We start from the raw sequence: 11,466 nt of genomic DNA, 5'->3' as shown, positions 1-11,466 counted from the left end.
GTCACCTTTATTCACTGTAAATACAAGCTCTGTACTCACTGGAAAACCAGCATTTGTGTGCTGCCTGTATATAGGTCAACCTCACTGGTCCTTTCTCTTCTGTTTATTTCATTTATTCAATATGCAGCTGCGAAAAAGACTGCTGTCAAAAGTTTCATTGTACAAAACCAGACACCAGATCTGATCTGATCAGAACGTTTGTGTAAAATGATAGAAAAACTTCACATTGATCTAAGCTGCACATTTTCCCACCTCTCCCTGCAGTGCTGGCCTCTCCATCACATTGATATCTATCTTTACCCTCATGGGGGTATTTAATTATTCACAATTTGTATGCGTATTGCAAAAGCTGTGAATGATAGGTGCCAAACTTTAATTGTGTTCTGCCAAAAACAATTCAAGTATGAGCTGCCTGACTGAATTATGGTTTAGAGTAAAGGGTTATAAGTCAAACCATTTAAACACTGGTTTAAAATGCAGTAAGTTATGATGAAGTCAGTATAGACCTCTGCTTCAACAGATGTACGTGCATTATCTGAGTTGGCTCCCCTGGTGGTGGCTGTGTTCATGCAATGAAGAGCAGCATCTCTTCAAATGTATATCTACGATTAACATCAATCAACCTGTGCTGCATTGATAGATGCTCACCCAGCTACCATCAATCTCAAGCCGAGGCAGAGGCAGATGTGGGCATGTCAAGTAAAGCTCTTTGGTGCACTCACATAATTGCAATGTGGATTCAACAGTAATCAGAACAAATATGATTTGGTCCTTGGTGTAGACTGAGCGGCTAACCCAAGGAGCCCTACACTGTATGTCTCTCAGTTTCAACTGTTATAAGAAAATGAAATGCTTCATCAGTAACAAGTTAAGGCAAAAATATCATTGTATTCGTTTAAATTGTTTTTATGCATTTTTTCCTACATTACTAAAATATTTTGGTTTAGTTTTTGTTTCATGCAATTTAAGTAAATAATACCCAAGAATCAAGTTTGAATAATTGTGTCAGATCACCTACCTCCATTGTCTCTGACGCTGAAATTTCTGTGGTGAGTCTCCTCTGGAGCCAGACTAAAGGCAAACTTGTGTCCGGATGATGGCTCATCAGCATCAACAGCACTCACTGTCTGGATCCGCTGCCAGAGACATCAACATTGATCAACACGAGCATCATGGTGGAGTCTGTAAAGCTGCCAAAGTGAGCAGCTTAGATAGATCAGGCTCATTGCTGCCTGTGCTACATCAATATCTCTGTCAGCAACAGCAGTCGATTAAACAGCACTTTGAAAAAGAACAGGAAACAGTGGTTAGCTTACCGAATCACACACAACAAATAAAACAAATACTTGATACCTCCATTTAGACTTTTGCTGCTGCTTTACACTTTAACAGCAGCACTAATGAACCTTTCCTTCTTTGGAAGTAAGCTGTTTTCTTTTTGGTATTCTAATGTCTTTACTCACCAATTTATATTCAAATGTAGCTACATACCTGCTTCCTGCTTTGAAAATGTAACAGCAGGACACAAAAGCAGAGTATTTAACTTTATGTTAGGAAAACAACAAATGTAGGATCACACCGAGTTTAAGATAAGATACCTTTATTAGTCCCACGAGTGGGAAATTTCATGTGGAGAATTTCAATGAAGAGAGGAGATTATTCTACAGCTGTAATCTGAGACCTTTCTTGGTTTTGATATGTTTTATCCAACAGTGTACACTTGCCACTGTTGACATCCATTGTAGCTGAAATCAATCTGTGAACAGCTGCTGTTCACTGTGTAGCAGCATGACACCAACGTTCCACAGCTACCTTTCAAGTCTGCAGGGTCGGAGAGTTTCATACTCCAAAGATAGATTTTGGGTGGAGAATCGGTGTAAGGCAACAGAAGCCGACACAGCTTCATGCAGTTTCGATGAATTTCAGGCTGAAACCAATTCAAAAACTATGAGTATAACGTGTGCTGTGGGTTTAACATACTGAATGAACATATAACATGTTAATATACTAATAGTGAAATAGAGAGTTCTGTTACTTCTGTGTGAAAAGGAGACCTCACTGAATGGAAGGGTCTATATTGTCTTAAACTTCCAGATATACAATGTTCTAGCAGGGCAGATAGATAATTTGTTTCTATAAATGATTCTAAGCTTGTAGCTGTTACAAGCTTAGAATCATATGGTCTTATAATGTGGGATAAAAATGCTGTGCATGTAATAATAATTCTGTCAAATAACCTTTAACGTGTGGGTGAACTGCCTGCTCTTTAAACTAAGTGCTATTGTATCATTGGCTTGTATGGACCAAACAAAACAAGACCAAGATATACAAATGTATTTTTAAAAATTCCCCTCTCCACCCTGCGGGCGGTCTCTCCTTCAAGCTCGGGTCCTCTACCAGAGGCCTGGGAGCTTGAGCGTCCTGCAGTATCTTAGCTGTTCCCAGGACTGCGCTCTTCTGGACAGAGATCTCCGATGTTATTCCCGGGATCTGCTGGAGCCACTCGCCTAGCTTGGGAGTCACCGCACCTAGTGCTCCGATTACCACGGGGACCACCGTTACCTTCACCCTCCACATCCTCTCGAGCTCTTCTCTGAGCCCTTGGTATTTCTCCAGCTTCTCGTGTTCCTTCTTCCTGATATTGCTGTCATTCGGAACCGCTACATCGATCACTACGGCCGTCTTCTTCTGTTTGTCTACCACCACTATGTCCGGTTGGTTAGCCACCACCATTTTGTCCGTCTGTATCTGGAAGTCCCACAGGATCTTAGCTCGGTCATTCTCCACCACCCTTGGGGGCATCTCCCATTTTGACCTCGGGACTTCCAGGTTATACTCGGCACAGATGTTCCTGTACACTATGCCGGCCACTTGGTTATGGCGTTCCATGTATGCCTTGCCTGCTAGCATCTTGCACCCTGCTGTTATGTGCTGGATTGTCTCTGGGGCATCTTTACACAGCCTGCACCTGGGGTCTTGCCTGGTGTGATAGACCCCAGCCTCTATGGATCTTGTGCTCAGAGCTTGTTCTTGTGCTGCCATGATTAGTGCCTCTGTGCTGTCTTTCAGTCCAGCTTTGTCCAGCCACTGGTAGGATTTCTGGATATCAGCCACCTCCTCTATCTGCCGGTGGTACATACCGTGCAGGGGCCTGTCCTTCCATGATGGTTTCTCCTCTTCCTCATCATTCTTTGGTTTCTGCTGCCTGAGGTATTCACTGAGCACTCGGTCAGTTGGGGCCATCTTCCCAATGTATTCTTGGATGTTCGTTGTCTCATCCTGGACTGTGGTGCTGACACTCACCAGTCCCCGGCCCCCTTCCTTCCGCTTAGCGTACAGCCTCAGGGTGCTGGACGTGGGGTGAAACCCTCCATGCATGGTAAGGATCTTCCTCATCTTGATGTCAGCGGCTTCTATCTCCACCTTTGGCCAGCTTATTATCCCAGCAGGGTACCTGATCATGGGCAGTGTGTAGGTGTTGGTAGCCTGGATCTTGTTCTTACCGTTCAGATGACTCCTCAGGACCTGCCTGACCCTCTGCAGGTCAGGCAGGTCCTGAGGAGTCAGCTGAGAGATGTGTGTATTTATGTGTGTATTTTTCTTTAACTAGTCTTATTTTGTTAAATGAGAAATACTAGCAGAGAGATTAAAGGCTTTAATACAGATTAATGGTTGTACTTGGTGGCTGCAGCTTTCCTAGTGACCTCTTGGTGGTTCCCGTTTGCCTGTGGGATTCCCAGGTACTTGTAGCTGTCCTCGATGTCTGCACTGTTGCCTTTGGTAGTTCGATCCCCTCAGTTCTGACTACCTTTCCTCTCTTCGTTACCATCTGACTATACTTCTCCAATCTGAATGACATTCCAATGTCCTTGCTGTAGATCAGTGAATCGATGTCTCTTTCACTTGTTAGATAAGCTGGTTAGTCTCGGTGCTGCATTCACATCATCTAGTAGATTCTCAGAGGTTACTTCACTCAGGATCATGGCCAAGCTTGAAACATGGATCCGCCGTAGCCAGTTACCAAGACCATCTTTCAGTTCCGCTGACACCAACGATCCTTCTCCCATCACACTTGGGACTGGGGCATACAGACGCCCTGGTGGGGAGTGGAACCCACGACTCCCACTCCAAAGGCGTGTAGTCTTATTGCATAAAGCTATATACACACACACGTGTGTACCCATATGTGTTGGTCCTGGGTAACTGCTGTTCATCCACAGGTGCAGTTAGTTATTGTGACTGCATGTAAGTATTTTGTTTAACTAGTCTTATTTTCTTGAATGAGAATTACTAGCTGAGAGATTAAAGGGTTTAATACAGATTAGTGGCAGTACTGCAAACATGCACAAGTGCAACAAATACAGCAAAGAGTCTGAGGGAAGCACTGGAGGTTCTGTGTGGAACAAAAATCAATGATTAACACTGATGGACAGATGAATAGGCTGAGAGATTAAAGGACGAAAGTATGGCAGAACCCCAGAGTTGTAAGAGGACCAGCGGCAGCAAAATCTGGAGGATTTTAGTTGCTCGGATGCTCTTAACTGATGAGCTCATTTGCAGACTTGTAGGAGTAAATCCTGCATCTTCTGTATGTGAGGCTGAATCTCAGGCGGCTCCTGTAGCCACCCAAGCTGTTTGCTTGTACTCACGTACTAGCGTTAGGCAGTCTTTACCAAAGTGGGTTAAAATGACCTCCCAGCCCATTGTTCCTTAGTGGTGCTGGTTTCAGTCATTATACAAATGTCCTGTTTATAAGGTTGGAAACCTGCAGTCAGCTGAGACTGAAGACGTCACTTCAATGAGTTACAAAACATTTCTTCCACTAAAAACGTCCAGATGAACAGAATCAACTTTGTGGGAGACTTGGATCTAGATTTGTTGTGTTATACTTAATGTATGTGTGTGTGTGTGTGTGTGTGTGTGTGTGTGTGTGTGTGTGTGTGTGTGTGTGTGTGTGTGTGTGTGTGTGTGTGTGTGTGTGGGCACATACAGATTTGTGACCCTGTTAACTCTTGTGTGATGTTAGATGTACAATATGGCACATGAGCTTAAAGAAGAACCCCAGTGCTCAGTTTCTCAGCTGCAGAAATGTGCACACGCCTTACGTGCACTTTTAAGCTATCACACTTTAATCACTAATACATTTGATACACACACTGTGTGATAAATCATGTTGAGTGTAGTAGTACAGTTACATCTAGTGCTGCATAAAACATTCAATTTCATTGTTTTTGTTGAGAAAACATACTAAGTCTATACTAAATGCTAAAGTTAGTGTGGTGGTTGGGGACACCAGTGCTTCCAAACAAGTTATTACTTATAATTATCCATGTTTACTGATCAAACCCAGTTAAATGTTGCTGTCATAATAAAAGCTGACTTCATGCAATCACAGTGCTCTTCTGTTTTATGCTAAAAGGGGATTATGTGCTCAGTCTAGCCTTTCTGGAACTTTTCATGTCCTGCAATTTACTCATAAAAGCCCATCACTACACATAAGTACAGTGCCACCTGCTCTGGGCAGACTAGCACAACCTCTGAGAGGTTTGGGAGGCCGGTCCACACTGAGCTAGTGTCATACAACATGCCTGTTATGAGGATCATGTCTGTGTGTTGCACTCATGGTTATGTGTTTATCAGCAGCCTACAGGACCGACTCCAGAATTTGCCATTTTTCATAAACAGCTGATAAATCTGGACAGTGTAAACACTCATCACATTTCTGTTACCATCCAAGGGCACGCTAAGGATCCGCTGCCTCACTTTAACTGGCAGCATGAACTGGGCCTAAATAATTATTTTCTATCACTTGCAGCTGAGACATCTGATATCGCTGAACATTGCTGACCGACACATCATTCTGATTATGAGGCAGACTGTAAACAAGCCCACCGTCTGATCTCAGTCGTACTGAGAGGTCAACATGAAAATGACTGTCTGTGAAATGTTCATCATTTAAACAGAAAACATGTGAAACATGTGAAAGGAAGTGTGTCTGTGATTTTTCCACCCAGTCAGTTATTAAAACCTGTCACGATCTGAATGTGTATTTTTCTGCCACTTGCTTTCAGAGTAGAAACTTTAGTGACTTAAATTTTATTCCACAACCAGCATTTATTTTTTGTGCTCACATTCAAGGACCTTTGAAGAAGCTTACTCGATATCTACAAGCACACAGTGTGCATGCAGTGATTGTTACGAGGACTGACAAATGAAAACTGCTTAAATGTTACGCCCCAATCAATCCCTTCAACACAAGCCGAATATCAGCCCTACAATAGGACATAACTATGGAGCCAGAGCCTATTTTAGTGCTTGTACCTGATTGTTGTGTTTATTTCAAATCTAATACATGTTTCCTTTCAGTGCAGCCCTGCTGGGTCACCTGAGGTAACAACTAGCAGCTTTTCTACATCTCCTCTGCCGTCAGGTTAATCAGAGAATGTCTCTGAAAATGACCTGCGTTTAAAGCAGGTTGTAATGAAATAGCTGACTTGTTGTCATTGTCTGCTCTTCTCTTGTGCGTTTGTTTCCTGGTCTGTTGTTAACAATGAAAACAGTGTGAAATAGTCAGATGGCTGAGTGAAAAGACACCAGCAGAGGTTAAATCAAAAGACCCATCCTCTGTGTGCACACAGGGGCATCTTTGCTGCTGTGATCATCACACTGACAACAATCACTCAAGCTCCACTACTAGCAGCTAACATGAGCCAAGACAGCGCCCCATCTCGGTCTTTGTTCAAATACAACCACAGACTGTGTACAAAAGACTGAGGCAAAGATGAGTCCCAAAGATGAAGAAGTGACTGACGCTTCTGTTCTGGAGAGCAGGGGGAAAACCACCCTTCGATTTATGGCTTTAGTGAAGACTTCCTGATGAAACCAGTCACTCAGTCACCGTCAGGGACCCTGTGCCTACCCGCTCGGCTCAGTATGGCTACATGTGTTTGTTTTGCTTTTGTTCCTGCTCTCTCCCTCCCTCTCTTTCCCTCCTCCCTCTGCCTGGGCAGAGCTCACCCGTGGGCTCCTGCCCTTGGCCCACGCACCTGGTCGCAATCACACACCTGTGGCTCATCACCCGACAGTGTTCCAGTCCCTTTATAAGATGGCAGCTCTGTGTTTCTCATCGCTGGACCGTTGCCGACTCTCGTCAGTGTAAACCCAGCTCAGTTTACTCCTGTGTTTTCCCAGAGATCTTCCCTTCGTGTTTCTGTGAACAGATTCCCTGGACCGACCCCTGTGTTACCTGAGCCATTGAGTGTGTGAGGTTTGGAGTGAGCTATCGTGTTTTCTGTGGAGTATGAGGAGGAGCGTGAGGCGTGGAGCATGGACGGAGTGTGTGTGGACTTCCAGCGTCTTTCCCCCCGTTCATGTGTGGATCCCCGGAGCCCGTCATTCCCCCACTTTGTAAATAGATCACCTGGTGTTGCTGTGAATAAAGATTCTTGTGTTCTCAATTCAGAGCCTGTGCATGAGTCCGTTCAGTCCCGTTGTGACAGTCACTAGTCTCAGGTTTGTAGCCGTTCTTTGTTTCACAGTCAGATTACAACACACTAACCAATGGGTGCCATCATTATAGCAACATCTGTTTTATATAAAAATTAGGCAGAGCTGTAAGGTGTCATTTTGGATGCTCAGTCACTAGTCTTTATACAGCTCTGGGACCGCTCTGCTCTAATCAGGCTTTGAAGTCAGTAAGATGCCACCAGAGCACACAGTGAGCTAACACATGAAGTATGTGAGTACCTGGCCAGCCTTGGTTTTCTCACAGACAAAGGTTTCGTACACAGTGGCAAACATGGGAGCATTGTCATTGATGTCCAGCACACGGATGTAGACACTGACGCTGCTGCTCTGACGGGGATTATCTGGAGGCACAGAAAGCACAAAAACATCTGTCACTTTGGGGTTTTGCAACTTTTCCAGTACCTTCACAACCGTCTGTATGTAACAGCTTCACCAAGCTTATATTCAAAGTAAACTTTATTGTCATCTCTGCTGTATCCAGTGCAGCATATAGAGAGAAGGTGAAAATTTGATCAAAACTAAAGAAAAACATGAAGAGGATTTTAAAACTCCTCCCATGATCAGAAGTAATGAGACTCTGTAAGACATCATCTATAACAGACACTGAATGGGGCAGGTGGGCGATATTTCTATACTTGTGTCTTCAGAGAGAATACACTTAAAACAATCTCACAGTTGGGACTGCAGTCACTAAGAACACCACTGGTATGTTTTCAGTTTTATTTTTTTTGTCATATGCAAGTTAGCACAGGGTCAACATTGCAATGAAATGTGTTTGACGAGCAGCAGTCACTCTGCAGCATGATACAGTAGGAGAAAATATAATAAAATATAATAAAATAAAATAATAGAACCACCTCCACCTGGTGGTTCTATTATTTTATTAGCTGAGGTGGTTCGGGCATCTGACAAGGATGCCCCCTGGGCGCCTCCTGGGTGAGGTGTTCCAGGCATGTCCCACCGGGAGGAGGCCCCGGGGCAGACCCAGGACACGCTGGAGAGATTATATCTCTCCAGCGTGTCCTGGGAACGCCTTGGTATTCCCCCGGATAAGCTGGAGGAGGTGGCTGGGGAGAGGGAGGTCTGGGCCTCTTTGCTTAGGCTGCTGCCCCCGCGACCCGGCCCCGGACAAAGCGGATGAAAATGGATGGATGGATGGATGGAAAATAATAGAAAAATAGTAAGGAGCAAAATATTAGAGACGTGGTAAAAGAGAAAAGATGACTAAATATATATGTATCTATAAATATAAATATATGTACACTAGTGATTAAATAAGAAAATCTTGAAAAGAAATATGACGGGAGGGCAGATGGGACATTGCACAGGAATGAGCAGCAGAAAATCACAGTATTGCACTTTTTAAATATAAATATCAATGACAATAAAGTGGAGTGACCAGTGCAGATTAAACAGAGTACTTGTGAAGCTGCAGGTAGCTTCTGAGTGCTGTGTTGTGTGTGTTTAAGTGTTGTGCTTGAGGTGTCGTACGGTGGTAAAAACAAAACTGTTTTTCTTGTTCAAAGTCTTGTAGTCCGAGCAGACAGACTCCTGTAACGTCTGCCAGATGGTAACAAGGAGAACAGCTGATGTGCTGGGTGGCTGTGGTCCTTGATGATGCTGTGTGCTTTACGAAGGCTATGTTATAATGTCTTATAATATGTAGCTTGCCATCGCCAGTGTGTGAATGTGTGTGTTAATGGGTGAATGACTGAATGTAGTGTGAAGCGCTTTGGGGTCCTTAGGGACTAGAAAAGCGCTATACAAATGCAGGCCATTTTATAATAGTACCCGCAAGGTCCCCCTGTTCAAGATGTCACATATACAGGCATGGGAGCTGGTAAATGGACTGGTTCGGGCAAGGGCAACACATTTCTTTGAGTTCTAAAAAGGAGAAAGCTTTGGATACGAAAAGAGATTTTTAAAAATGGCCAGATTTGTGATCAGTGTTTTAAAAAATATTTAGGGGGAACCAATGAAAAAGCTACATTTTGACATTGAAGCCATCTTGAATAACAGAACAACCTTTAAATACTCACACCCTCACATCACTTCAATAAAGATAATCATGTGGCAACTGCTGATTAGACTAAATGATGTTGTCAATGTTTTTTCATAAAATGCAATCTGTCCAATTTGCAGATAGATTTAAGAAAACAGAGCTTGTATTAAACTTGCCATTGAACATCTAAATGATTCAGAGAAGGTTTAGGAATAAGTGTTGTGTTGCTCTTCTACTAATGCCACAGGATAGAGGGACCAACGGACGGTCCCATGTACCATAAATCTGCAATGAGAACCTCCTTCCCTCAGCCACAATGCTGAAGACAGGTCATGGATGGGTCTTCCAGCATGACAACGGCTCAAAATATAGAACCAAGACAAATGAGTGGCTAACATTAAGGTTATGGGGGGGCCTGGCCAGTCTCCAAACCTCAATCTTATGGAAAATGCTAAGCAGCGGCCAAGCAACATAAAGTATTAAGAGAGTGTCTGTAAAGTGGAGTGAGCCAAAACCCCTCCTGACATGTGTGCAGGCCAACTACATAAAATATCTTACCGCTGGGCTTTTCAGCAGCGCTTTCTCCACCAGGTACTAAGTCATACTTTGTTTGGGCATCGAATATTTATTTCACCCAATGACACGCAATTCATCTTTCAGTGTTTTGTAATGTGTAATATGTTTGTTCTAGATATTATCTCTCTCCATTAAAATGAGAGCAACATGTTCATTTATTTGTAAATGTGCAAACTTTGTGGTTTAACTTCCAATCAGCCCATTCAGTGTGCTATACTCCGGGGTCTGATTCTTGTTGTTGAACCCCTCCATGGCAGACTGTGCTCTACTGCCTCTCCTCTAACAGTTTTACTCTTTATCAATATATCACATGAGCAGTGCAGACAGTCCCAGACCCTGCTGGACTTACTCAGCTCTGTGGCAACAACTGAAATATTATGCCATGCAGTCGTCTCTCTGTCCAGGCTTTTGAGCAGGAACACAGATCCATTCATCGGATAGACGTTGAAGAGGTGGCCCCTGTCAGTGCGGCGGTCGATGGAGTAACTAACAAGTGAGACAGAGAGAAGGTGAGAAAACGTTAAGTTGAGTCAGGTGGTGGGATGACCTATAGCCTCGTCCTCTCTGTGCCGCCCTGTCAAGAAGCCAGCGCAGCAGGGAGCATAATGGATCAATCTCTGACGGAGGGAACCAGGTAAAAAGTGTCACACTGTGGAGATGTGCTAAAATTCAAAATCTTAAAGCAACTAAAGGTATTTTGCTCCCACAGCAGTGTTAATATGCTGCTGTACCAGTAGCCCGAGCGTGCTGTTTATACGCTGTATTACTTACAAATGTTTCTCCGGCAGTCTCTGAACTTCTGACGATGAATAACAAATACTGGTTGCCATAGAAACAGGAACTCAAGGAAATTCAAATTTCAAATTCAAATTCAAATTTTATTTGTCACGTACACAGTCATACACAGTACGATATGTAGTGAAATGCTTGGACAACTGCTCGTGACCTAAAGGAAACAAAAAAGGAAAAGGCTATGAATAAGATAGGAAATAAATATGAAAAATTAAAAAGGGTAAATTTAACTAGGAAGGAATAAAATATAAATTAAGGTTAAAAATGAAATAACTGTACAACACAAATTAGAATGAAGGGTAAATTTAACTGGGAAGAATAAGATAAAGATAAATATATAAATTAAAGTTGAAAATAAAATAACTGTACAACAAAATACACAATATAGAACTATATAAGAATGTATGAAGAAATCTAAATATAAATAAATATATACACAATAACAGCAGCTGTACAAGTATTAACCGGAAATGAAGAATATAGTGACCAGTGTTGTGCAAAACCAAAGTCCAGAAAGTCCAGTGTGTGTGTAAGAACTGTATGTGTGGGTCAGTACTGTGTGGGGGTGT

The 11,466-nt window shown here is 43.0% G+C and overlaps 1 protein-coding gene across 2 annotated transcripts in view; it reads right to left on the bottom strand.

Annotated features, from left to right (window-relative positions):
* Window positions 1-11,466, bottom strand: part of LOC308383416 (cadherin-6-like) — a 72,504-nt gene that overhangs the window by 13,670 nt on the left and 47,368 nt on the right. For both annotated transcript variants that reach the window (XM_080861342.1, XM_080861343.1), the window contains exons 8-10: window positions 10,455-10,591; window positions 7,747-7,868; window positions 1,019-1,136 (exon numbers count right to left, since the gene is read on the bottom strand). In XM_080861342.1, the coding sequence (XP_080717468.1) occupies window positions 1,019-1,136; window positions 7,747-7,868; window positions 10,455-10,591 (377 nt within the window). The remainder of the gene's footprint in view (window positions 1-1,018; window positions 1,137-7,746; window positions 7,869-10,454; window positions 10,592-11,466) is intronic.

The sequence above is a fragment of the Rhamphochromis sp. 'chilingali' genome, assembly GCF_963969265.1.
Source record: "Rhamphochromis sp. 'chilingali' genome assembly, chromosome: 16".
In the NCBI taxonomy this organism is placed as follows: Eukaryota; Metazoa; Chordata; class Actinopteri; order Cichliformes; family Cichlidae; genus Rhamphochromis; species Rhamphochromis sp. 'chilingali'.
Note: the sequence above shows the minus strand (reverse complement) of the source record. Positions and strands in the feature narration are given on the sequence as shown.